Source organism: Notamacropus eugenii, chromosome 2 (assembly GCF_028372415.1).
Source record: "Notamacropus eugenii isolate mMacEug1 chromosome 2, mMacEug1.pri_v2, whole genome shotgun sequence".
Classification (NCBI taxonomy): domain Eukaryota; kingdom Metazoa; phylum Chordata; class Mammalia; order Diprotodontia; family Macropodidae; genus Notamacropus; species Notamacropus eugenii.
In genome coordinates, this window is record NC_092873.1 from 36153629 (window position 1) to 36180860 (window position 27232).

The 27232-nt window shown below is 50.9% G+C and overlaps 2 protein-coding genes and 1 long non-coding RNA gene across 5 annotated transcripts in view; 1 reads left to right on the forward strand and 2 right to left on the reverse strand.

The window, feature by feature from the left end:
• Positions 1–1066: 1066 nt before the first annotated feature.
• Positions 1067–9966, forward strand: TRAF4 (TNF receptor associated factor 4). Its single transcript, XM_072639791.1, has 7 exons — positions 1067–1303; positions 6422–6473; positions 7218–7322; positions 7429–7590; positions 7902–8063; positions 8427–8582; positions 8873–9966. The coding sequence occupies exons 1-7, from the start codon at positions 1161–1163 to the stop codon at positions 9503–9505; spliced, it is 1413 nt and encodes a 470-aa protein (XP_072495892.1). The 5' UTR covers positions 1067–1160; the 3' UTR covers positions 9506–9966.
• LOC140524926 (uncharacterized) lies at positions 1756–4086 on the reverse strand. Its single transcript, XR_011973877.1, has 3 exons — positions 4003–4086; positions 2200–2232; positions 1756–1837 (listed from the first exon to the last, which is right to left on the reverse strand). It is a non-coding gene; the product is annotated as an uncharacterized lncRNA (long non-coding RNA).
• Positions 9967–14144: 4178 nt separating the features above from the next.
• The window catches only part of FAM222B (family with sequence similarity 222 member B), a 61728-nt gene continuing 48640 nt past the window's right edge, over positions 14145–27232 (reverse strand). For 2 of the 3 annotated variants that reach the window (XM_072639788.1, XM_072639789.1), the window contains exon 3: positions 14145–17520. In XM_072639788.1, coding sequence (XP_072495889.1) covers positions 15926–17520 — 1595 coding nt within the window. In that variant the 3' untranslated portion in view covers positions 14145–15925. The remainder of the gene's footprint in view (positions 17521–27232) is intronic. The other variant, XM_072639790.1, reaches the window with a different exon arrangement.

Below are 27232 nucleotides of genomic sequence, written 5' to 3' on the forward strand. Positions count from 1 at the left end.
CCTGGGGCCTGCCACGTGGGTTCGAGGGGAGCTGGGGCAAAAGCCTGGCCTCTCATTTCATTCCCACCCCCCTCGGTCCCTGGAGACTAGGGCTTCCAAAATAACCGGCTGGTTTGCATACTGCCTCCCCCTGCAGACAGTACTCTAACCCACCCCCGGTCTCTGTCCCCGAGCCACCCCCACCCCCTGCCCTTAGCTTCTGGGAAAAAAAATGCAAGTTCGGGTTCAGACCCAAGGTCTAGCGTCCTGGGCAGTCCAGCCGGGCGATTCGCACCTGGGGCTGTGGGGCCCAAGCAGCCCTCTCTCTGCGGTCAGCGAGGGAGGGCTCCCCAAACCGCTCCCAAGGGTGGGGAGTAGCTGCCCTTCCCCCACTTCCGGAGGTAGCTGAGGGAGCCAGGGGGGCGTGATTCATTCTCTGAGAATCCTCGGCCTCCAGCCCGGCCTCCCCTTAACGTAGGGGGTGGGTGTGGAGGAAGGTCTGAAGGGAGGGAAGGAGCGGGCCTGGAGGGAATGGGAAACCGGCCCTCATGTGGGGGGTGGGGGTGGGCAAAGGGCTGGTCCCAGGGCCCTGACCGGCCGAGAGAAGTAGCCTCGGAACGAGAAAGAGAGGAATGAATGGGAAGCTGGGCACTAGCGGGGTGAAGGTCAGGGTACCGGGACTAGGCTGGGCGGGCTGGGGGCCCCGGGCGGAGAGAGGGGGTGACCGGGGTACCGGGACTAGGCTGGGCGGGCTCGGGGCCCCGGGCGGAGAGAGGGGGTGACCGGGGTACCGGGACCAGGGAGATGCAGAGCAGCTGGGCGGGCTCGGGGCCCCGGGCGGAGAGAGGGGGTGGTCGGGGTACCGGGACCAGGCTGGGCGGGCTCGGGGCCCCGGGCGGAGAGAGGGGGTGGTCGGGGTACCGGGACCAGGCTGGGCGGGCTCGGGGCCCCGGGCGGCGAAGGGGTGGGGGGCCTCCGGATGGCCGGCGCTAGGACCGGTCCGGGCTCCGCCCCCGCCCCGCCCCCGCCCCGCCCGTGCGGGAGGGGCCAGATCATGGCCCCGGAGCGGCGGCCGCCCGGGCTGCAGTCACTAGTGGGCCGGCCGCGCCGCGCCTCGCTGGGAAGCCGGCTGGCTGCGGGCGCCGGGGCCGGCCCGCACCCCGGCTGCCCGGCCGCCCACCATGCCCGGCTTCGACTACAAGTTCCTGGAGAAGCCCAAGCGGCGGCTGCTGTGTCCGCTGTGCGGGAAGGCCATGCGGGAGCCCGTGCAGGTCTCGACCTGCGGCCACCGCTTTTGCGACACCTGCCTGCAAGAGTTTCTCAGGTGCGTGGATCCCTCCTGGGGGGGAACCCCCCGGGAAGGGTGGGAATGGGTTCAAACCGGTCTCCCCTGGAGGGCCCGGGGAGAGCGCTGCGGGTCTTCGGCCTGGGCGGGCCAGGCCGGGGGTGTAACCCTACCGGGCCGAGCGCCCCCGCTCCCTTTTTTTCTGCACCCCCGGGGCTCGGACTCGAACAAAGGGTTCGGGCTAGAGGGAGCGTCCCGAGCCCCGGGTGAGGAGGGACCCGAGTAACAAAGGGCAGGTGGGGCTGAGGGTGGGGCGGCCCGGGCCGGGGAGCGAGCTCCGTGGCCCTTTGTCTTATCCCTGAGCCCATCCCCGAACCCGCTCCGTCCAGAGGTCATCCCCTCCCTCGGCCCGGGACCCCACTGGAGCCACCCAACAATGCGCCGTGATGCCAAGAGGGTCGGCTGTGACGTCAGCACAATGGGGACCCCCCCCACCCCTTTTCTCCCGTGTCCTTTCCCTCTTCCTTCCCTACCTTACTTTCTCTTCCTCCTGGACTCTCCCCAGACACCCAGCTGAGAAAGAAAGATTCTCCACCACCACCACCCCCCGGCCCCGGTCCCCCCTCCCCCGACTGCCAACCTAGGTCCCACCTGCTCTAGGGAAACCCCCTGCCCCTTTCTAGGCGGGAGCCCCAAAGGACTCTTGAAAGGTCCTCTAACAGTCTATGCAAACTTGCTCCTGGGTGCTGACGGTGTGTCTCTTGATTCCTCTGGGACAGACGGTGAGGTCTCTCAATTCCCAGCCCTCCCCACGTAATAGAGTCTACACTGCCCACCGGGGGTATAAAGGAGCTAGATAAGGGTCGTCGGAAAGGAGGGCTTGGATGTAGGGAGTGCTGTAAGAAGCGAGGCTGACCGAGTCTCTTAGCCCATACCTGGCCCCTGGGTCACTTAAGGATGGTCGACAGCTGTGGAAGGAAATCAGAATTAACATTAGACTGGTGTTAGTCTGATGCCTGGCATTGGGGTCCCATTATGGGGGATAGGGGAATCACAAGCTTCTGCCTAGGAATCCACTACCCAAAAGTACCCATCTTTGTCTCCCCCACGGTACCCTTCACACTAAGGACAGGGACCCCAGTCTGTGATTTGCTTGATGTGGGGAAGTCGATCTCCCGATGCCAGTCTTAGAAAGCTGTCAGGCACTGAAGAGGTCAAGTGATTTGTCTGCGTTGGTCAGATGTGAGACTGGAACCCGGGTCTCCCTGGTTTGAGGGGCAAGCCATGGTTTTCCAGTACTACTCCGAGGGTGATTGAAGCAAACCAGCTCCCAACCCTCCATACACACATGTACACACACACTCACGCAGGATCCCCAGCATTTTCTCCACCCCCTTTTGTCCCTGTTATTTTCTTCCACTTCCAAAAGCTAGCTTCCTCCACAGCCTCCCACACAGAGGGCAAAGAAAGGTAAAGGGCAGGAAGTTGCCTTGCTAGGATACACAGTTAGCTTCTATCTTGGACAGTGTATCTCTGTCTCCCTGCCTGCCTGACCATCTGTTCCACTCTAATACAACTCTCCCCCAAGCTAGTGCCAACCCCAGGGCACAAAGGGAAGGCAGTCTACAGAGGGGGCATTGAGCTCTAGAAATGGGGTGGCAGAGGCAGACAGTTTGCCTCAGTGAGCCCAGCAGACACCCAAGATCTTTGGTCTTGGGGCTCTCTGGGGTTATTTCCAGTGTGAGATTTCTCTCCCTCCTTTTCCCTCTCTACCCCTTTCTCTCCTTTTCCTCCTTCCCTGTCCTCTCATGGACCTTTCTGTTGGGCTGATTCTAGAGATTTGTATCCTGGACAGGGAATGATGTCAGCTTTGCCCTGTCTCCCTTTCCTAGATTCCAGGATCCCACCCCCACCCTTGCCCCAGCCTCTGCATCATCTTCATTCTTCCCTGGAGTTGATTCCCCCTTAAGACCAGCAGAGATCTCCTGGGCATGGAAGCCTTTCCCAAGCCCTCCACGTTCTGACTCTGGCTTCCCCTCCTCCTCTGATGTCTCTCTCTCACTCCCAAACCTCCAGCCTCCTTCCTGTTCTTTTCAGGACTCTTTTCTATCAGAGGAAGGTAACTTATGTGTCAAAATGGAAATGCTTCTCTTTTAGACAGCTCTTCCCACCTTCTGCCATATCTCAGTGAGGCAGCTTGGGACACAGAGCAGCCTGTACTTTTTTTCCCCTTATACTAGACCTGTGATTCATTGTTGTAGGGGACTCCAGTGAGGAAATTCCTTCCAGCTGAGCAGGTTGGCACCTGCTTTGCTACTTATAGAGCCATAGAGAGTTGCCTTGGGGGGGGTACTGAGAGGTCACCAGCGAAGCTGAATTTGAACCCAGGCCCATGTTTTGTTTTTTTTTACTCTGAGGTCCGCTCTTTTATCTTTTATACCACCCTGCCTCCAAGTTAAAACTGTTCAAAAATTCAGTTTTGAATTGAAACTGAATCAGAAAAGTGTCACTGAAAAGCCTGAGGAGGCCCGAGAAAGGGAGAGGAGGCAGGAATCTCTCTGGCTGTCTTTGCCCTCCCCTTTCCTGGAGGAATTCCAAGTTGGGACTCGAAGTCCAAGCTGGGGAAGAAGAGGTCGAGGGCCACGACTTGCTCACCCAGTTTGCCAGGAGTGGGGGTGGGAGAGCCTATACTGCCAAGAATCGGGGGCCACTGGGTCGGTAGGTGAGAGGACTCCAACCTGGGCCCTCGACTTTTCCTTTTCCTGGCCTTCTGCCCCTCGGATTGAGTTGAACGGAAGTTCCAGACGTGTCTTTTGTCCTCCTTTCCTCTCATCAGACTTTTAGACTTCTTTCTCCAATATACTGGACTCCTCACGCCTGCTGCCTACACATCTGGGTTATTGCCTCCTTGGTTTCCAGATGTTCCCTCCCTCCCCCTTTCTTGACAGCTGGTCCCACCGGGATTGGGAAGTTAGTGAGTCCCCTACGACCCTCCCCCCACTCCAGATCTTGTCTTGGGGGAAGCTGGGAAGAGGAATGGGCTGCCAAGTCCAACTGCCTCCCCCTCCCCCTCTCTGCCTCCAGGCCTCAATCCCCACCTCCCCCACCCGGAAATCCCCTCTTCCTCTCTCTAGGCCCCCAACCCTCCTTCCCACCCCTTCTACTCATCCTGCCTTTCTCCCTCCAGGCTTGAGGGGGGCAGGGCTCTTTCCCCAGAAGGAGACTCTTTCTGGACTCTAGTTCCCTATAGGAACAGACCCCCCCTCCTTCCCTTCCCCCTCCACCCCCCAAGCCTTTTTCCCTGGCTGGCTCCCTGGTCTGGGCTGATGAAGGAGACCGTTCGGCTGCAGCTGCTTCTCCCCTGCCCCCAGCCCAGCCTCCTAAGGCCCTTCCTTCTAGAGAGGGAGAAAGGGAATATATTCCCTTGGGGAGGGGTTCCCACTTTGGGCTTCTGAGAATGTCTAACACTGCCTTCCTTCCCCACCCCAGGCTCTGACCAGGGCTTTAATGCTCTCCAAGGTGGAGTCTTTGCTCATAATGGGGGGAGGGGAGCTGACCCAATCCCTTCCCCCTTCTTTTGAAAATTCCTAACTCAGCACATTCTTGAAAGAAGTCAAGCGGAGACCCACTTCCCTCCAGGGCTATTTCTCCCAGACTGTCCATTCATTGCACAGGCCAGTTCTTAGGCACTCTCTACACAGGTAGGCAGATGGCTTGGCACCATCCCTTGGCATTGAGGATAACTGAATAACACTGAGCTGCTGAACCCTATTGGCAGCTAGCTTCTAGGGGTACTGCCAGGAAAATTCTTTGTAAACTAGAGAAAACATTTGAAAGCATGGTCAAAGTCCCTCAAAGCATACTTAGTGTCTATGTAGTAGTCCGGATGCATGGGGACCTAAGGGCTTGATCAGGAAAACTCAGCAGAGTTTCTGTGCACCTAGGCTTCAGGGTTGACCATGCCCATGAAGGTGCCAGTGCTCCGGAGGCTGCCGGCTGCCACGTGGCCCCTTGAGCTCCTCCTGTCCCTGCCTGCCTCATGCCCACTCCTCCTACCTGACTCAGACCTGTCAGGAATGCCATGCCCCTGGGGCACCTGTGGGAAGGGCTGGCTCACATGGGTCTGTACCCTGGCCAGGGGTCTTCAGTGACACTTTGTTACCTGGCTGGAGTTGCCCATTAGTGGAAGTGGGTCTGATACAGAGGCTGGTGCAGCAAGGTAGGGTTTGGAGGGGATACTGAAAGAAGGTAGAGGGCAGATTCAGGCCTGAGGGAACCTCCCCGGGTTAATCCTGTGTCTCAGCCCTGGAGGACCAGAACCATTCTCTACATAGCTGTCTCATGATCCCCTCCCACTTCCCAAACCCCACCCCCACCCCCTGGGTTTTGGGGAGATCTGACACTAAGGGTGGGGCTCCCAGGAAGGACCTTTGTCCTATCATCACAATGGCTGTAGGTGTGGGCGAGTGGTGGGGCTGGGGAGCCTCAGTGAGGCAGTGGACCCTGGTGAGGCAGGCCTCGTACTTTCAGCCTGCTCCCTTAGAAATTGTAGGGCTAAGTAGGTGATGGGTTAGGATTGGGGGGGGGCGGTAATAGGAGGCCCCTTCACATCCTCCAGCCCAGCTGCCATGGGGGTGCAGATGATTTAGCAGCAGCTGCCACACTTGGGCCAAATGCTGCCTGATGCAGCTGTCTTTGCCCTCTCCACCCTCCTCCATGGGGGGGGGGGGTGTCTCCAGCTGATGGGGGGGGTGCCACACTGGAGGAGCAGGCTGCTGCTCCTGGAGGTTTTGCCGCTTCCCACCCTTTATGTGTCTGTTTCTTGCCTCAGACAGGTCTGGGAACCGGTCTGGCCAGCCCTGCTTGGGGGGTTGGGGGGGCTGGCTCAGTCAGGCCAGGCTAGGGGGTGGGGTGGGGGGCGTGGCCATAATCTCTTTTCCCAGAGATAGGAGAGACTGGGGCAGAGGAAGGTTTAAAGTGCCTTAAGAGGGACCCCCCCACCCCCACAGGGCCAGCCAGCTGGGGGTGAAGTAGCAGCTCCTTGCTTACCTGTAGCCCAGGGCATTTGCTTGGGGGAGGTGGGGAGTGGGGGGGGGGGCGCGGTGCAGGGTCAGACTTATCTTAACCTTGTTCCCCCATTGTTTTTTCCTATTACAGTGAAGGAGTTTTTAAGTGTCCTGAGGATCAGCTACCTTTAGACTATGCTAAGGTGAGGCTGGGAGAGCAGGGTGCCAAGTGGGTGTCCTAATGACCATCCCATCCTCCCTCCTCTAACACCAGCCTCATTTCGGTAATTGGTTGTGGGGAAGGGGGTGTTGGCAGTCAGGGCAGTAGCTTGGTGCCAATGTTAACTCTGGAGCAAGGGGCTCTGTGTGCCCCCACAAAGGAGGCCTGTTTTCCCCCTTCCCCCAACAATTTTAAAACTGGAGTCACTGGTGTTTGCCCTGTGTGTGCGCGGTTGGGGGGTGTTCGGCACAACGCCCTGGGGGAGGGGGGTGTTCCAAGACTCACAGAGACCGCTCTGTGCCCACAGGAAGCTGCCTTCCCGCCCTCTGTCCTAGGGGCTGGGCTTGGAGCCAGCCTTGGACCCAGAGCAGGGACCCCTCCCCCCTCTCCAGGCTCAGGCCTTGGGACTGGAGGAGGAGCCAGAAGGAGAGCAGAGTGGGTGGGTCCTGGAGCCCAGCTGAGTAGGACTGGCTACCTCTGCCTGTCCATGGGGCCTCGAATGGTGGGGGGAGGAGAGCATAGAATCTTAAAATTCATAAAATAACCAAACAGGAATCAGAATGGTAGCATGGACAAGGAGGCTTGGCCACACTTAACAGAAGGGGAACTGAGGCCCAGAGAGGTTGAATGACTTGTCCCAGGGGCCAAAGTGAGGACAACGCTTTAGGCCTCCCCAGGCTTCCTCTTGCAGACATTGGAAGTCCTTAACCTTTGCCTCCCTTCCCAGATCTACCCAGACCCAGAACTGGAAGTTCAGGTGTTTAGTCTAGCTATCCGCTGTATCCACAGTGAGGAGGGCTGCCGCTGGACTGGAGCCTTACGCCACCTACAGGTAAGGGTAAGCCCCAGGTCCTCAGGAAAAGTGGGGGGGAGATGCCCAGGCTCAGCCTGAAGAACACTAAGGAATGAGCCCAGCACAACTGTCCCATCCTCCCTAGGTCCATCTGAGCTCCTGCGGGTACAACGTGGTCTCTTGCCCCAACCGGTGCAGTGCCAAGCTGAGCCGTAGGGACTTGCCTACCCACCTTCAGCACGAATGCCCCAAGAGGAGGCTCAAGTGTGACTTCTGTGGCATCGACTTTACAGGGGAAGCCTATGAGGTATCGTGGGGGGAAAAGGGGATAAAGGAGACTAACTGGATTGAAGTCTGTGGGAGGTGTATGGCCTGAGGTCTGGGAGACAGGGTAGCATTAAGGTCAGTGGGTCAACAAACATTGGCTTGGGATAAGGTGTGGCCAAGGGGAAGGGTGGGGGGCCTTTGTGATGGACCAATAACCTCTAGGAGCAGGGATTCGGGCTTTAGAGTTGTCAAGGATAAAGATTCTGGGGGCTGAGATTGGGCATGGAGGATCAGGCTGGATCCTGGAGCCTAAGCTCAGGCAGCTTTCCATCTTTTCCTCCTTGGCCTTAGAGCCACGAGGGGGTCTGCCCACAAGAAAGCGTGTACTGTGAGAACAAGTGTGGCGCCCGAATGATGCGGCGGCTGCTGGGGCAACACATGATAGCGGAGTGTCCCAAGCGGACCCAGCCTTGTGCCTATTGCACCAAGGAGTTTGTCTTTGATACAATCCAGGTGAGCTGTCCTCCATGTTAGCTCCCTTCCTGAGCCCTATTGACGAGGGGGTAGGGAGCCAAGGGAAGAGCCTGGATTCACATGCCACCTTGGCTGCCTCACCCTTGGCTCATTCTCTATCCTGTCTGTAAGGACAAGGGGGATCCTAGATAAGCCCTTCCAAGGCCACTCCCACATCCAAATTTGGTTGGGACTTCTCAAGGTATCTAGTTCAACCCATTCATTTGATGCTAGTCTGGGAACCCAGGAAGGGGCAAGCTGGCAGAGCTGAGGTATGAACCTCAGGTGAGCTGATTCCAAATCCAACCCCCCCAATACTGGGATTCCAGAAGCCACTCACTGCTCTGTCCCTCTCCACCCCAGAACCACCAGCATCAGTGCCCCCGCTACCCTGTACCGTGTCCCAACCAGTGTGGAATGGGGAGCATTCCTCGAGAGGACTTGGCTAGCCACCTGAAAGAAAACTGCAGTTCAGCCCCGGTTCTGTGCCCATTCAAAGATGCTGGCTGCAAACACCGGGTAAGTGTTCTTAACTTTGGGACTAAAGCTTTCCCCAACATGGCAGATGTTGGGCTCCTCAGGAGCTGTGTGAGCCAGGTCCCACTTTCCTCATCTGCAGACCGAGGGGATTGGACTCCACCAGTCACCCCAACCTGGGCTCCTGTCTTCTTCCAAGTCCTCCCTGTGTTGTGTGTCTGGCCAGAAGACTGGCTTTTCCTACCTTCCCCTGCCTGCAGAGCAGAGCAGGACTGGCTCCCTCTCTGCCCTGGGCCACCTAGGCACCCTACCCTCCTTCTTGATGTCCACAGTGCCCCAAGCTGGCGATGGGCCGCCACATGGAGGACAGCGTGAAGCCCCACCTGGCCATGATGTGTGCCCTGGTGAGCCGGCAGCGGCAGGAGCTGCAGGAGCTGCGGAGAGACGTAGAGGAGCTGTCAGTGGGCTGTGATGGCGTCTTAATCTGGAAGATTGGAGGCTATGGGCGCCGACTTCAGGAAGCCAAGGCTCGCTCCAACCATGAATGCTTCAGCCCAGTCTTCTACACCCACAAGTACGGCTACAAGCTCCAGGTGTCAGCCTTCCTCAATGGCAACGGCAGTGGGGAGGGGACCCATCTGTCTCTGTACATCCGGGTACTGCCTGGAGCCTTTGACAACCTGCTGGAGTGGCCCTTTGCTCGACGGGTCACCTTCTCCCTGCTGGACCAGAGTGACCCGACAGTCACCAAACCCCAGCATGTCACGGAGACCTTCCATCCGGACCCCCACTGGAAGAACTTCCAGAAGCCAGGTACCTGGAGGGGCTCCGTAGATGAGAGCGCCCTGGGCTTTGGCTACCCCAAGTTCATCTCCCACCAGGACATCCGCAAGCGCAACTACGTGCGTGATGATGCCGTCTTCATCCGTGCTTCCGTGGAGCTGCCCAAGAAGATCCTGAGCTGAGAGCTGAGCTGGGCAGGGATGTGGGGAGCGGGGCAGGTCCCCCCTCCCCTGCCATGGACCCCTCCTTCCCCCTCAGGTGCCTCTCATTGGTGCTTCTCCCCCCAGTTCCCCTCACCCCTCTGGGGGATGGGGAGGGGGGAAACAGGCACTGGGGTCTTTAAGGGCTTGAAATAAATGATCCTATGAGCCGTCTCCTTTCCTGGGGAGTCCTTGGCTGCCTTGGCCCCACTGCCCATTGTACTGTACCGGGGAGCAAGGCAAGCTGCTTGGCCCCCATCCCAAGAGCCATAGGGAAGTGAGGTGGGGCTGGAGTTAGCCCAGCTAACAGTTTGTTTTTAACTCCACCCCTCCCCCATCCCCTGAAGCTGTGCCCTCTCCGGTTATTTATTGCCCGGGTGCCCAATGGGGCACAGCGGGGGAGCCCCTGGTTTGTAATAAATTCTGGATTGTGTATTTATTAACTTTGTCCAGCCCTGCCTTGCTTTGGGGGTGGGAGAAGGGCCTGGCCGGCCCAGAGCCCAGCTGCCTGAGAAGGGGGGCCGAGGGGAATGACCACGCTGATGTGGGGGGGACATTTAGATGCCCAGGGAGGCAGAATATTGACAACACTTAGCTGATGAGGCCAGGTAAAGTGACTGCCTAAAGTAAGTGGTGGAGACAGAATTCAAACACAGCATTTCTGGCTCCCAGATCCAGCTTGCCTTCCTGCTGGGTCTCATTTCACTGCATGGGGACGGCAGCCCCCCCTGGTGACCACAGGCAGCCACTAGCTGCTCTCCTCAGTGCTTGGAGCGCCCCCTGCTGGTACGACGCAGGAAGGAAGCTCTCCACCCTCCCCCCAAACCAGGCTTTTTTCTTGGTCCTTGAGTGTGACCTTGGAGGACTAGGAATTCTCACATCAGGGAAGATTTTATCTTAGCCGTGGATCGTCTGACCTCTACTCAGACTTCATAGCGTTCTTGTTGCACCTAGGGAGTGTGAAAAAACAGTGCTTACTACAAAGTGTGCTGGGGAAGCAGAGACACAAAGGAAACCAATCTGCCCTCCGGAAGCTGATGTTCCAAAGAGAGGAGAGCCATCACATGGAGGGCACCGGGGGTCATGGCGCAGTATTGTACTGGAAAGCTACAAGCTGGCCAGAGGCCTCACACAGCCTTTCAGGGAGGTAGCAAAACTAAAATGGGGTCCAAAAAAAGCTCCAGGCCAGTGGTTGACCTGGAGTCCTGGGCTGCCCATGAACTTGCATGGGAAAGACAGTTCACATCTTTATTTCAACATAATCGATTTCCTTTGCAGGCCTATGCACTTTGGTCATTCTGAAAAAGGGTTCAGAGGTTTTTGTCCAGAGTACCCTTGCTCTCGTACCCAACTTCCATAGGGTTGGTACAAGGGCTGTGGAAAACAACCAGCGAATAGGATTATTACAATTGCCATGGATTCCTGAGGTCTTGGGGCTGGCAGCTGCCAAGTCCTGGGCTACGTTTATCCCTGGATGTGCCTTAGGCTTCAGCAGAAAACAAAGCAATCCAAGCCAGAGCCTGGGGTTGACAGGACTGGTCAAGAGTCTAGAAGAAAGCTGACCCCAGAATTCAAGGGCAGACTTGGAACTTTTATCCTGATACTGTGGGAATTCCTCCCTTTCAAAATCACTCTAATTTTCTAGCCCTTTTTAAGGTTGGTGAATGAAGTCTTCCTTCCAAAATGCCCTGTAAGATACTTGTCAAATGATAGGGGGTCTGCCAGATCGATCAATAAACATTTATTAAGCACCTACTGTGGGCCCAGCACTGCTGTAAGGGGGTTGGAGACCCTCAGCTTTGTCCAGCTGCCCAGAAGGGTTGTGGGTGGTGTCCATGGATTCCATAGGACTTACTGTAGGAAGGCACCTTGGACACCAATCTAACCCTCTCATTTAGAAAGCTGAGGGCCAGAGAAGTGACTCAGCCAAGGTTGCATAGCTAAAGTGACACCACTCACTGTCCCTGCCATATGGGGACTAGGCAGGGTAGCCATATCTATATGTCATATCTGCAGGTTAGAGCTGTGAGGGGGCTCAGAGATCATTTAATCCAACTTAATCTGGGAAAGGTGGAAGCTGAGGTCCAGATTCCAGTATCCATGCATCTTAAAATTCCCCAGACAACAGGAAAACAGCCCTTCTCTACAGGAATGCCAAGGGGCACAGAGGTGAGCTCCGCCCCAGAGCCCAGTTTCCCAATGTCCCTGACCCTGACATCTAAAAGGCATCATGACTCCCTAGACCTGAATGTATTCATCCCTACATATCCTGTATGTTGGGGAGGAGAGCAGGGGAAGCACTAACCACCAGCTCCCCTCACTATGTCCCTGGGGTTGAGACAGGGCAAAATGGCCCGGGTCTTCCATACCTATTGCTTTTCAGAAAAGGAAAGCACTCATACTCAGTGCAGGGAAAGGAGGCAACTTGTAGAAGCAGCTTTGAGCATCTTTCTACCAAGTCAGTAGTCAAAAGGCCATCATCACACAACTTGATCTTTGCACCTTCAAGGTAGCCTGGCTTAAAAAGGTTGGCCATGCCACTGCTGGTTCTGAGGACTGGACTGGAGTTGGGATGTGATGATGGACCGGCACCCAGAGGATTTAGCTTTCACCTTCAGCTCTGCTATGAAACCTCAGACCCACAGCATTTCATTTCTTCTGGGCAGCTTTCCCCATACGATGCAAAATAAATTGGCCTGACATGCTCCTTCAGCTTTAAGACCAAAGATTCTAATACCTTCCTGCATTTATATGATGACCCTTTGAGTTTTCATATGGTTTCCACAACTCCGAAATGTAAAATACTTTTCACAGAATTTTATTTTATAGAAGAAATGGTCGGAATCAACGAATGTCGCCAGTAATTAAGACCTGAGCCTACTTTACATTTCCCTCTCCCCTCGGTGAGCCCTTCCCAGCAGGGTTCAATAGGAAGACCTGGAAGGAGTCCTAAGCCCTCTACATGTGGCCCTTAAGTCAGGAAATCTATTTAATGGACATTGATGGGCCTCAGTTTCCCCAGCAGTCAAATGGGAAGAACAAATAAGTTCCTACTAAAAAGGTCCATCCCGTATCTCAAGGATCCAAACTAAGTTCAAGGATTTGGAAGCACTTTCCCGTTCCATGTTTACCACAGAAGAGTGGAATAAGGATGGGTTGTGTCTCTGGGTACAGATTATTACTGACAGATGCCCGCCTCTTATTCTGAGCCCAGGGAGGTCTCAGTCAGCAGTAGGCCCTCCCCAGACAGTCCCTCCCCCCCTCCCCCCCAGTGCCCAGCCCGGGGCCACCAAACACTGGAGACAGAGCACAAAGGGGGAGCTGACACGTTTTTAACTTTGCGCTTTTTTAAATTACTTTTTTATTTTCCTGCAGACAAATTAAAAAAAAAAAGGTTTTCTAGTTTATACCCGTAGCACATGAGAAGCAGCTTCAAATAACCAGAAGGGGTTTGTTTTCATGAGATTACAGCAGCTGTCACAGGGTCCACCTCAAAAGGCCTGCCCAGGGGTGACAAAGTCACCTGTCCTGAAGAACCCCAAAGCTGACCAGGGTTCGCTACAACAGCCAATCATCTATCACTCCCCTAAATGAAGCCCAGTGACAGTCAAAACCCTAACAGCCCTGCCAAGGGGTAGGAAATGGGGGGGACAGTATACATCGTTGTCTCTGCTCTGGCTGCGGCTACCTGGTAATTGGAGCGGTCAGTAGTTGTGGGGTAAAAAGGGATCTCTGTGTGGATGGGACAAAAATTTGAGGACCTCTCCCCAAAAGGAAAGAGGTGGCCTGGGTGGTTTCCAGATGAACCGCTTTTCCTGAACTGGCTACTAATCCAACATTGGAAACTGTGTTCTAACCAGAAAATAAAATCCACCTCAAACATTCACAGCATTAAATAAATAGGACAAGGTCAGAAGGCTAGATTTGTACTAGTCATAATAAGTCACCCCCCCCATCACACCCATATATCACCCCAGGTGAAGGAGGCAGCTGGGTGAGAGAGGCAGATAATGCTACAGTTTATGAACATGGGTGGGGAGCCCATTTCTCCCTGGGCCAGGGAAGGGTGGGTGTGAGGCAGCCTCATGTTGGACCCTTATTGCTGGTGGGGTGGGGGTGGGGGAAGAGACTCACCTGCTCTCTCAACAATCCCCAAAAAAGGGGCTGCAGAAGGGGGCCAGGGGGTTCACAGTACATGATCCATAGACATTGGAGGAGCCAAGTGGTTCAGCCCCCTGCATCCCTGCACCAGGAAGAGGACTTGAGTTGGATAGTTTGGCTTTAATGCCCAAGAGATCAGTTCCAGACTGATTTCTTTAAATGGGTGTGAGAGCCTGGAGAGAGCCACTGTTGTTTTGGCTGGGAGGGGAAGAAGGGAGAGTTGACACAGTTTCTCACTTAACTTCTAGAAAGATCTTGCTTGCCTAAGGGTAAGGGAGACTGTGGGAGAGGGAGGGGACACTGAAACCTGGCTTTGACAGAATAGTTTGGGGCAGAGGAAGGGAAAGGAGAAGAGGGAAACATCCTGGGAGAGACAGCCAAAGCCAAGCCTCCAGTGCTTCTGCGGGCCCTGAGGGGCCTTCACCAGTTTTCACACAGACTGCAGGAGAACAATCAGAAATAAATTAGGATTTCGTGTTGCTAGCATCATTTGGCATAACACAATCAGGCATTTTTTTCTTTTTTTCTTTTCTTAAATATAAGGCAACTCGCCAACACATAATTTAAAAAACCAGTCTTCAGTCACATTGCTTCAGCTCACTAAAGGAGTTTCTTGCTAAACAACAGTGGGTAACAGACCCAAACCCTCCAATCTTAAATAAGGACGTTATCAGCTCACACTGACCCCGAGATGCAGGAGTGGGGGAACTGGGGAGGGACAGAGAATGGGACGGAGAAGAGGGTCTGGGTGGTACATGGCGAAACTTAGAAACTCGAAAAGGAAAACAAGTACAGACTAACTAGTGACTACAACTCAAAGGGGGGGAGGCAGAGGGAGAGAAACAGTTGTTACAAAGAAATGTCATCTACGTTTTCAGTCACTGAAAACGTTTTAAAAGTCTTTAAAGAACTAGAAGCTACTTGATCGCAAAGGGTGTGTGTGTGTGTGTGTGTGTGTGTGTGTGTGTGTGCGCGCACGTGCGCACGCGTCTTTGTGTGTCTGTGTGCACGCGCGTGCGGGACAAGGCAATGGGCAGGGGAAGGTCATTTCCAAAATCGGTAGGTCTCCAGATACTAAAACCATGCTCCTGTTTGTTTGGTAAAGAAAGAGTTCAGAGCTTAAGGCTTTGTGTTTTGTTTTTTTTTTTCTTTTCCTTCTTCTTTAAGCTGAGGGGCTGTGACACAAGGTGGCTAGTGGGTGGATGTGCCCTCGGGGCCACGCACACAATGCTAATCAAACCCACACTACATTCATACAAAATATTACATTAAAACTTACAGTGTAGAGCAATAGTCTTAGCCAGTGGACAGAGAAAGAACCAAACACATTTTACTTTTGTTAAGTGGGGTGGGGAAGGTTGTTTTGAACTCCAAACTCCGGTGTGATTCTTCTTCATCCCAGAGAGGAAGGGGTGTGGGAGAGATTGGATTAGCAGGCTGGGGAAGGACACAGGGACCCTCCTTCCAGGAGTGTTCGGCATCCATTGCTTTTGAGAAGGAACAGGGACAGGGCGTCAGGCACAGAAATACGGCTAAGATCAGATTTTGGAAGGTCTTAGAATTGTGGTCCTTACCGAGCAGTGTTCGAACACCGACCGTACATGGTGATAAACACACCAGAGACCCTGGGAGAGACCTGAAGTCAAACCAGAATCAAGAATTGGAGGGGATATTCTAGAGTTTTCTGAGGGTCTAAGCTAAGGGGACTGGGCTCTAAGAAATCTAATCATTTCAAAGGGGGAGAGAAGCAGAGAGAGGCCAAGCTCAAACATTTTGGCTCCAGGGGGACCTTGTAGTCCCATGACCGTTCCCTCAGTGGGCACCACTATCTTAAGTCAGGGTTAGGTTTTTGGTGGGGAAGGAGGCAAAGAATGGAAAGAGAAGAGATAGGACAGAAGGTTACAACAAGAGAGCCGAGCTTACCGTGCGACCTGGAGGGAAGAGAGGCCATGCTAAGGTGAGGGTGGGGTGGTGAAGGGTGGGGGTTGGGGGTGTGAAACCAAGGAAAACCCTGTTCTGAGATGTTTTAGAACTGGGCAGGATGGTGAAGGACAAAGATGCCCAGACTGTCAGCCCACAGCAGCCCTCTGCAGGGAAGTGAATTAGAAAGATCACAAAGGAGTTATGAAAGTTAAAAACAATTCACTCAAAATTAAGACTAAACCTATGCGTCTGTGTGTGTGTGTGCGTGTGTGTGTATGTGTGTGTTGTGTATATGGTGTGTCTCAACAACCATGGCACCTATCTATAGCCAGGGTGCTGAATATGAAGATTCCGACTATCTGTAGGTTCAGGGGCCCGGTTGCCCGGGGGGCGGTGGGCCTTGCTCAGCATAGCCAGGCTCTGCTCACGGAAGCAGGCCGGCTGGAAGTCCCCACTTAGGTAATCCACTGTTTGCATCAAGTTGTTCTGGCCAGGCACTGTGCTGGCTGCAGCACCGGCACGATAGTGGGTCCCAGCAGCGGCACAGTCGAGGGGCGCACCTGTAGGCTGCCCACCATGGAAAGGCATGGTGAGGTCCTGTGAGCCGGAGCTGTCGCTGTTGGGTGTGGGCAGAATGTTGTTCCACAGGGGTTGGAAATAATGCCCATTGGGGTAGGCCAGTGGGGCCGCAGGGCCATTGACAGGTGGGGATGGGGTTGGCTTCTCCAAGGGCGGTTTCAGGTGGAAGGGCTGGCCCATGCAAAGTTCTTGTGGGTAAGTGGGTACCTTGCTTGTAAAACCTGGCCCTGCCATTTCTCGCCCGGAAGGAAGCTTGCTTGCCAGGCCACTGGCAGAGCTGCCACCACCCTCACTGCACATTTGCTGCAAGTGGGCCAACTGGTGCTGGTTCCAGGCTACTGGCTTGAGGTCGCTGGGGTAGCCCACTGTTGCCCGATTGATCCCTACCACAGGCAGGTTGACAGCACCAGTGGTAGGCATTGCTGTAGCAACAGTGTGCTCCACAGGGTTGACCACACAGGAAGGCATCGGAGTAGGGACACTGTGGGTCGACACTCGAGTGCTTGCATTAATCAGCAGGCTTCGGCTGATGGGGCTGGGGTTGGCGATCTGCCCCTCACACACTGAGGTAGTGCTGATGCCTGCCCTCGTCTGGCAAAACTGGTTGATCTGGTGTACGATGCTGCTCAGGTCCGGGGGCTGGGTCTGCTGCAGAGTGGCTGCCATGGAGAGGGGAATGGTTGAGGTAGACACGGTCACATTCGGTGGGGCGTCTGCGTCTGGCATCTTCCGGCCTCCATGCAAACCTGGCTGCAGCAAGGGATTGGGGGGGTGTTGCAGGCCCTGGTGAGCCATAGTTGGGGGTTGGGCCAAACCCTGGGGTTGGGCCAGAGGCTGAGGGTGGCCCAAACCCTGTTGGAGGCTCTGGGAATGGGACAGTGCCTGGGACTGTGGGATACCCTGAGGGTGTGGCAGCGTCTGGGGTGGGGCATGAGCCAGTGTCTGTGCATGTTGTAGGGCCTGCTGGCGGGCTAGGGCCTGGGGATGGGTTAAAGTGCTAGGTGCGGCATATGGGGCCGACGGGGGGTTCATGATGGCCTCTGGGAGCAGCCGGACACGGGAGCCGTCAAAGTCCTTGACGATGCTTTTGGCCGGCACTTTGACGATGGCAAGCAGACCGGCCTTGGCGGTGGCCTGGGCTGGGTATGGGCTGTAGCGCTGGGTCGACGTGTCAAGTCCGTTCACAGTACGACGAATGTGTTTCCGCTGGGGAACCTTTACGCTGTTGGGGAAGATTTTTATAGTCAGTGGGTTGTTGGCGACCTTCTTAGCATACGCATCCAATTCGGCTGGGGTGGGGTAGTGAGCAGTTCTCATTTTCTGTGTAGTGTCCCCTGTAGATAGAGTGAGAGAGAAAAAGGGAGAGTGGGGGCAGGGGAGGATAGAGGGGGACAGGAAGACAGGGAAAGGACGGAGGAAGAGAGGAGCTCATCAGTGCCAAGGCAACCAAACCAGCCCCTCTGGCTTTCGCCCACCTCGAAGCCCTGCACAAGACCTGAGGAGCAGGGCACTCAAAGCAAGCGTAAAGAGTAAGAGATAGGATTTCCCCATACCCTGTACCATGAGGCTGTCCCAAGGCATGTCAGATCAGATAAACTCCTGTGCAGGGCTTTCAAGAAAGACTGGGCTGTATACGGAATGCTATACACTAACAAGCTCTTGCAGGAACACACACAAAGGAAATGCTCCCATGTTCCAGAGCCTGACTCAAAACTAAGCAAAGGCCGGGTGAGGTGGCTGGTCCCTATCTACACAGGAGCTCCTCAGGGAGAAGCCTACAGCTGGAGGGAGGCAGCCACTGCCCACCTCTACAAGTGGAAACTCCCCTTGAACTCCATGGGACGCTACAGTGCAAACAAGGTGACAGGAATGACAAAGACGGAGCATGTAACCTCCGTAACCTCCCACTCACCCTCAGAGCTGAGGCTTGGCTGCCGACTGTCTGGACAAAAGTTGCCCTACGCCAGCAGGACGGAGAGGGGAACAGGGAAGAGGAGGAGGGATTCACATCTCACAAGGAGAATCCTCTAGTACTCTTGGTCAAACTGAGCCCTCATTAGCTGCCATTTTTACAAAAGAGAAAAAACACAATCTGTCTTCCTGTGGAAAGATAGCAACACCTGCTCAAAGGGCTTCCTTCACATGAACATTCTCTCTATTCCTCCTCACCTCCTACTGCCTCCCTGGGATAGCCCAATGGAAAGAAGAGGTGCTTAATAACCATTCAATGAATGATTAGACACTAGAAGGGCTTCAGAGTGGACCCCAATCCAGGTGGCCTGGCCTCAATCAGCCCAGCACAGGGTTACAAGGTAACCTGAACAGCACTAGGCTCCAGAACTGGGGGAAAGAGTGACTCACTACCTTTGAGAAGCTCCCTTCTTCCTTTTAATGCCTAACTGGCACAATCAGCTCAAAACCTGCACACTTTCTAAATAGGGAGTTAGGAACATGGTCAGGCAGGAACAAGAGATAGAGAGGGGAAGGCAGGGAGCTTTAGAAATAAGCCCAGGGCCATGCCAATTCAAGTGTTCAATTAAATATTTGTTGGTTCCACCAATTTTGGCAAAGGGGGTATGTGTGCTAAGACCGAAAACAATTATACAGGAGAATGTGGCTCTCAAGAGGTAAAAGAACCCAACCTTACGCCTCAAGTAGTGTAGCCTGCTGCAGAAAATGGGAAGTTGGTGGCGCCACCTGGCTCTGTACACCTATGGGATTAAAAATTCCAACTAAGCACCATGGCGCAGATTCAGTAGCAACAGCAATGCTTGGGGGGAGGGAGGGGACTATCAGACACCAGTAGGAAATGAGATGAGTTGGAGGCCAGATATTAGAAGCTAACCTTATCTTGATAATGTAACCTGCCTAAGTGCACAACACATGAGAAAATCCCTGCTGCTTTGCAAGAACTTCTGATATGGTTTCTAAGGCAGAGCAGCCTTAGTAGATCCCGGGACCACAGATGTAGGAGATCACCTGAGCAGACGACAGGTAGGCCAATTCTGGGAAGAACTTTTCACAGCAGACTAATGTTCAATACATTCAATTAAAAGTTGCCAGGATACCCTGTCAAATTTAGGGAAAGGTGTGTGTGGTTTGGGGAGTAGGGGGTGGGGAGGGGAAAGAGAGAATGGAGGAGAGAGGGAGGGAGGGAAGGAGGTGGCATACAGAGGCATGGGCAGGCAGCCTACTCCAACAGGAATGAAGTCACTAAGAATTTCAAAATTGGGTCTTGACTTCCAGTATATTAATTACTTCTTTTCCTGGAGTTAAGAAATTACTGGCTCTTGCTTGTGTTTGATTTCAGAGGAAAAAGGGGGATGGCACAGAGTCTGAAAAAAGCTGTGCCAAAATTGAATCTCCCAGATTCAGAGTTCAATCTCTTCTTTGGAAGGGGTGGCTGAAGCTAGAAAGGGGAAGACAGTTCCCCCAACTCCCACCAGTAGGCACCCTGAATTTACTCAGGTGTGACTTCAGAATCCCTCCCACCTGCTTCTCCTGCCTCTGCAATGGCACTTGTGACCTCGTCATTGCTTCTGGGGCCTCCTCAAGAAGGCAGACAAGTGGTAAGATAAAATGCTCTACAGCCTGAGAAAACACATTTTCCAAAAAAAAAGATAAGCGTTTTGAAATGGAAATTCACGGGTTTTATATGGAATTCTCTTTTAGTCCTTTTGTATTTAAGTTCAAAATGAATAAAAAAAACAATTTTAAGCAGCTACCAGTCAGTGTAGGTTAGATTTAGCAACAAGGCATACTAGCAGAGGGTTAAACAATAGAGAGTAATGAGGCTTCCTACAGAAGCCTGAAATCAATGTCTAAAATATACTCAGTTTGAGAATTCTCTGATCGCAGTCCCTCATGTTCCAGGGATGACCATGGAAGTGAGCAGAGGGGCTATGGTAGCTCATGGTAACAAACTCTAAATGTCCCAAGTCCCTTGGGAAATTTCAAAATCAACTTGGTAGAAACCAGTCTGAAGAAAATTGACAATAAAAAAAGAAACGAGTCTGACAAGCCATTGCTACTCATGGTTGCTTTAAAAATCAATACAAAAGAAGAGGTCTGTTTAAGGAAAACAAAATCTGGGAGGAAAAGAGTTCTTAAGTCTTATTTTCTGCTATTAACAGTTCATATTTTGTTGGGTTATGAGACAACTCTAGCTGATAAGGTCATTTGAACTGGTCATTTCCTATTATGCATGGAAAAGGCAGCTGTTAATCAAAAAGTGTTCACTACTGCTTTGGCCACAAAACAGTCATAATTAGTGTCTAGGACAATCTGTGAAAGGCACACAGCAGGTACATCTATGACATTAAACTAGCAAATCTTGCCAGGAGGGCCAATCTATCATGAACTGTAGTCTTTATTCAAAGGCAGACCATGTGATCTGGTCCAAAGGACTAGATCCAAACATCTAGGGATCTGAATTTGAACCCCATCTTTACACAGCAGCTGGGGGACTCTGGGCAACCGACTCGACTTAGGGGGAGTCTGCTTATTCATCTATACAACAGAGACAGTGTCAGCCTCCATTACCTATGGCACCAAGGCTTTGTGAAGCTCAAATGAAGTAACATAAGGTGCTTTATTGGAGGGAGATAAAGGCGTATAGTTTAGAGGGTTCAAGAACTGAAAACATATTCAGAGATTATCTGACAAATGAGGAAACAGAGATCCACAGAAAACCTGCTCACAGACACAGGTCAGTTAATGGCAAAGATGGGCCAAGAACTCTAGGCCCCAAATGCCCCCTCAATAGCACTGCTAAACCATGGCAAGGGTCTAATCCTCACACAGTCTAGCACTTTGGAGGAGAGGGAGAACTCTGGTCTGGGGAAAGGTGGACCCAGACAGGCACAAGAGTAAAACCAACAGCTGACTATCCTTAATACCATCACAGAGAGAAGAGAAAGGGCAAAAGGAAGGACAGGTGCTCTATCACATCAACAGCACAGTTATTTTTAAATCATAAGGTATATAGATTTCTTTGGAAGGAGAAGAGGATGAAGAACCTAGAAATTCTCTTTTCTGAGCAACCGTCTTTAAGAAGACTTGAGTAACCAAGATGACTGTGATGGGGGAAGTGAAAGCCTTGCTCCCTTGTGGTGGACTGGCCTGGGGGAGCACAGGTTCATCCAGTAGACCTAGAGATTCTAGAAGGACCCTTGTACTGCTCCTTCTTCTCCCAAGAGTCTTTCCCATGAGCCCTGCAGACCCTCCAGAAGGAAGGTGCTAGAGGGTCTGAAGAAAGGTCAGAGAAGAAACTGCCATCTGGCCTATCTCCAACTTGGAGGCCAAGGTTATATAGCTATGAGGAAGGGAAATAGAGTTCAGGCTCGGAAAGGAGGACTTGAGTAAGAAAACTGTAGAAATTCAGAAGGATTTAGACTTGTGAAATCAAGAATTAAATTTCTGGAGGAGAAAACTGGAGGAAGGAAAATTTCAAGGTCCAGGTCTACTCCCCATTTCTGTGAAAAAGAATGGAAGAAAAAGATTCAAGAAGATTAAAAGGTAAGGACCAAATTAGAGACTCAGGAAGGAAAAGAAAACAATAGCTGACAAAGAAGACAAGGGAAGCAGAATAAATCATTACATTAACCACACAAACGGGTAGACTGGATTGGTGGGTGGTAAAAACTGGTTAAACAGAGACGTGACCAGTCTGAGCGGGCACGGGAGGCAGCTGTGGAGCTGTTGGAACTCAGGAAAGGAAGTGACCTGGGTCTGCCACGTGAGGAAGAAGCTGCTGTGGGGAGAGGCAGAACATTCACTCACAAGCAGTCCCAATAAACCAAGGCCAGAAGTCTCCATCGGTAAGGAGAGGGAGCAGGCTAAGTTTTGGAGGAACTTAATTCGCTGCAAGTTTGCTATACAGTAAAATCGGAAGCTGGTTCAAATGCTGGCTCTTCGTGACCTCTGCACAGGCACTCAAGCTGTCTCAGTCTCAGTTTGCACACTAAATAGAAAGGTAAAGTACAATGCAGGGTTTGAAGGAGATAAGCTCAGACCTCACACCTGGAAATCAGACTCTAAAATTGTGCAACGTTTCTATTTCTGACCCAGCCAAGAGACCCTCTTCATTCCAAGTGTAAGCTGGTCTGCCTCCCAATGGTGCAGGGACCCCAGGAATGGCCTCCCCACTGAAGGTTGTTAAGAACAATGGGCATTCCTAAAGGAAAGAGAAGCAGGAAATCAATGGGGGAAAAAGAGATCCAAGGTGGAAAAGGGCAAACTTGATCTTTGTCAGGTGGCTGGAGAGTAGAATATTCTATGAAGAGGGAAGGAAAGAAAAAAGGAAGCTGTACCATAAAGAGAAAGTGGCTGCTTGTCTTCTAGGAAATTTTACAGCCCTCAGAGAAGCTGTCATGTGAGACACCACCCAGAAAGGGGAAGAAGGGAAAAGAAGGAGGGGTTCCTTGTCCCGTCACTTTCCCCCATCAATCTCTCCCTTGAGGTAACTACTTGTCCACCTGGTCACTAGCAGTCTTCCCAAGACATTTATTCAAGATAGAAAAGAGAATGTTCTTACGCTTCTCTGAATGACAACTATCTTCTGGTGATTCATGGACACAGATGTACTGTCCAAAAGAACCTAAAATTGTTGCCAATAGTTGTTGGGTCTCAGCAAGAAACTGATAACCACAGAAACATAGGTTACCTTAAATTTATAGTCATATGGAAAAAATGCTCTAACTCACTACTGATTAGAGAAATACAAGTTAAAACAACTCTGAGGTACTACCTCACACCTATCAGATTAGCTATTACAACAAAAAAGAAAAATGACAAATGGTGGAGAAAATGTGGGAAAATTGGAACATTCATGTATTGTTGATGGAGTTGTGAGCTGATCCAATCCTTCTAGAGAGCAATTTGGAACTATGCCCAAAGGTCAACCAAACTGTGCATATCCTTTGATCCAGGAACACCACTAGGTCTATATCCCCAAAGAGATCATAAAAAGGGTAAAAGGACCTTCATGTACAAAAATATTTATAGCAGCTCTTTCTGTGGTGGCAAAGAATTGGAAATTGAAGGGATGCCCATCAATGAGGGAATGGCTGAACAAGTTGTGGTATATGAATGGAATGAATACTATTGTGCCATAAGAAATGATGAGCTGACGCATTTCAGAAAATGATGCTGAATGAAGTGAGCAGAAGCAGAGGAACATTGTACACAGTAACAAGCAACACTGCGAGAGGTTCAGCTTTTGAGAGATTTAGCTCTTCTCAACAACGCAATGATACAAGCCACTTCTAAGGGACTCATTATGGAAAATGCTGTCCACATCCAGACAAGAACTATAATGTCTGAATGCAGACTGAAGCTTACTATTTTCTCTTTATTTTTGTTTCTTCTTTCTTGTGGTTTTTCCCTTTTGTTCCGATTCTTCTTTTACAACATGACTAGTATGGAAAAATGTTTAATAGGGTTGTATGTGTGCAATCTATATCAGACTGCATGCCATCTTGAGGAAGGGAGAGGAGAAGAAAGGAAGAAAAAATGGGAACTCAAAATTTTGTAAAAGGGAATGATGAAACTATCTTTGCACGTAATTGGAAAAAATGAAATACTATTAAGTGGGGAGGGGGGAGAAGAATAGGTTACATTTTCTTCACTGATGGCCCCTGAAGTCAAGGGATAAAGAAGAGGAAAATCTGTTTGAGAAGTGAACAGCTGGCTAAGAAGGTAGATTCTGAGAACAGGATTTGGACTTCTGGGCCTTGGCTTAAAGATGACACATTCCTTAGCCTCACAAAGGCTGATAAGAATGTGGTTGCCTGGTGTCTTGCAAATCTAACGAGGGGAGGAAGGGAGTAGCTTTAAGGTGGAAGGAAAGAAGACTGCCTACGTACATCCCCGAACTAGATATTCTAGAGTAGCTACAATAAAAGAAAGGTCACAAGAGACAAAATCCAAAGAAGCCATAAGAGTAAAGCCCAGGACTTCAAGTGTCTATAATGTAAATGTCCAAGTTTAAACAGGCAAGAGGACCTGACAGTGCTAACATAAGGAGGACAGTCTGGCCTCCTAAGCATCACTGAGACTTGGCAGGATAAGACCCATTACTGGCACACAGCTCTGCAAGGGTGTTGTTTTCAGAAGAAAGAGAATGGGTGAACAGAGCAGGAGAGTCCAACAGTGTGAGAGCATACTCAACACTGGGAAATTCAGGAAAGGGGTGAGAGGAGGTACAGCATGATGGAAGAGTATTTTAGGTGCACGTCAGTGAAGGGATAAAAACAAAACACTTCTGTCAAAAGGATATTCCAGACCACCTAGACAGAAAGTAGAAATAAAGGAGTTAAGGAAACAGATCACCAGACTGGTAGAATATAGTAGTGATGGAAGGCTTGAAAAGACCAGACATCTAGACAAAAGCAGATCAGAGTGACTTGACCAATTAAGAATTTTGTCCTTCAAAAGATGGAGAAACCAAACAAGTACAAAATCTACACTAGACCTGATTTTCATGAAGAGGGAGGAATAGAAATCTGGCATAGAAAACAATGAACATATTGGGAACAAGTGACTACCCACTCCTTCATTTTGTGATAGAGGAGAAGAAAGTGGAAATTCTCTGAAATATACTCTAAATTTTTGGGGAAAGATTTTAAAGGGTTCATAGAAAGGTAAGTAGGACCCTATGCATGGGCTAGAATTCTACAAGAGAAATCATTCTATAAAGGATCTACAGGCAACAGGTCTTGAAAAAGAATCACAGATGTGACTGCTGAGTAATCATGACATCTGAAAGATCCCAGGAAACTGGAGAGTGGTTAGTTACCCTGCAGGTCTGGAGAAGGGCAAATGTCTTGATTTTCCAAAACGGAAAAAAGAACAACAGTATGTAAATATTAGTGAACACTACTTCAATTCCTGGCAAAATTCTAGAAAGGATTGTTAGTTCTAGATGGTTACTAAACATCAAGACATCTCCAGACATTCACAAGTTGTGGGACTTATTCCCTTCCCTAGAAAAGGAAGTGGTAATTAATTTCAAAGGGCTATCTGGCCAAACAGAACCTTATTACATTCGAAAGGGACTGTGAACTAGAAGATCAAGAGAATTCATAAATAAAATCCAGGTTTTAGCACAGCATTTGTCACACATAATTTTGTGTAAAAAATAGAAAAAGATGGACTACACAATAACACAAGTGGATGTGGAACAGGTCAAAGAGAATTACAGTTGTCTAAGGGTTTAATGCAATGTGGCTAAAGGCCCTTGCACTGTCAATTTTTCATCAGTGAGATGGATGATCAAAGCATAGATAGAAGACTCACTAAATGAGAGGGTGACGTAAAGCTAAGGGATAGCTGACTGGAAAGTCAGGATCCAAAACCTCTGACAGAATTCAAGGAGGGTAAATGTAATGTCTGACACAGGTTAAAAAGACACTCTAAGCAATACACAATAATGCCAAGAAGCTAAGGTCACCCTTTGACCCAGAGACTCCATTACTAGGTTTATGATTCCAAGAAGTCATTGAAAACAGAAAACTTATATACACCAGCATATTTCTAGGAGTACTGTTTGTGAAAACAAAGAAGGAGAAACCAGGGAGATGTCCATTAACTAAGGAAGACTAGACAAACAGTGGTCCATGAATGTAACAGAACATGACTGAGTGGTAAAAAAGGACAAATGTGACAAATAGAGAGAAGCATGGGCAGAGCTGATGCACAGAGAAGAAGCAGGAAAACAAACATACACAATGACTACAACAAAATAAACAAAAAGAGGAGAGAGGGTCACAAGTGTTGTACATGGCACATGTTTTCAGACTTTTTCAGTGTGATCAGTCAATACTGATTTTTTCTTTTTTTTCCATCTTTCTGTTGGATGGCTCTTTGGAAGGGGAAAAGGGAAGGAGACTTAGGAAAGATTCCATTATTACAAGGTTAGGAAAGCAGAGTCAGATAGTAGTTTATCAACTAAGGATCAGGAGATTTTTAGGAGAGTTAAAACTCAATGAGTTGGCAGTAGGATTCAACAACCTAAGAAGGAAATGTAATCTTGAGATGCATTGAGAATGGCATAGGTTCCAGGAAAAGTGAAGGATGATCTCTTTGCTGGGTGAGGTGTAGAGTTTTGGGAATCACAGTATGAAGGATGAGAGGGTAGAGGGCAATTAGGACAGTGAAAGAACTTGAGTCCCAGGTCCCATGAAAATCAGCTGAAGGAATGTGACATGGTTAGGTTGGAGGGAATCTAAAAGTTGTCTTTAATTAACTGAAGGGCAATCATATGCAAGAGAGATTGTCCTACGTGACCCTAAGGGGCCGAGCCAAAAACAACTAAAGGAAGTAGATTTTGGCTTAATGTCATAACCACCTGAGCATCCAAAAGAGAAACAGGCTGTCCTCGAAGTGATGGATTCTCCCTCCTTGGAGGTCTTCACTTGTGGGGTAAGTTATGCTTTCAGGCAGGGGTGACAGGAATCAAGACCCTTTCCAACAACAATATTCTGCAATCTTATGTGAGGAAAGACTCTTCTACCATTTAACTATCACTATGTAAGAAATAGGTTTATAGTGCCAAACCTTGCTTCACTGTGTCACAAAACTACAAAACGAAGACCTATAACTTCAGTTCCACCATGGAACAAGAGCTAATTTCATTAGCCACACACAAACTTTGCATTGTGATTAACCAGAGGCTGGCTGGCCTGGTACTAATTTGCTTCTGGAAGAGGAAGGGTACCTCTGATAAAACTCAGAGGACTGGTAAGTTCCCCCACAGCCTGGCATAGATGAGGTTCATCCTTTTGGATACATGAAAAAAATAATGATAAGAGATATCCACAAACGAAATGGGTTCTGTGGGTGAGATCTTTATTCAAAGGTCACATGAGTAAATGTCAGGGGTGACCACTTGATGCCTTTCGAATCTAAAGCTCCAAGTCCTCTCCTCAAGTACACACAACTCAGGCAGTGCCCTTGGGAGTCACCAGGACTAATATCAGTGACCTGTCAGCCCCAGACGGACTCTAATAAGAGTGTCCAAATCAGTGAGTTGGGTAAGAGAGCAAG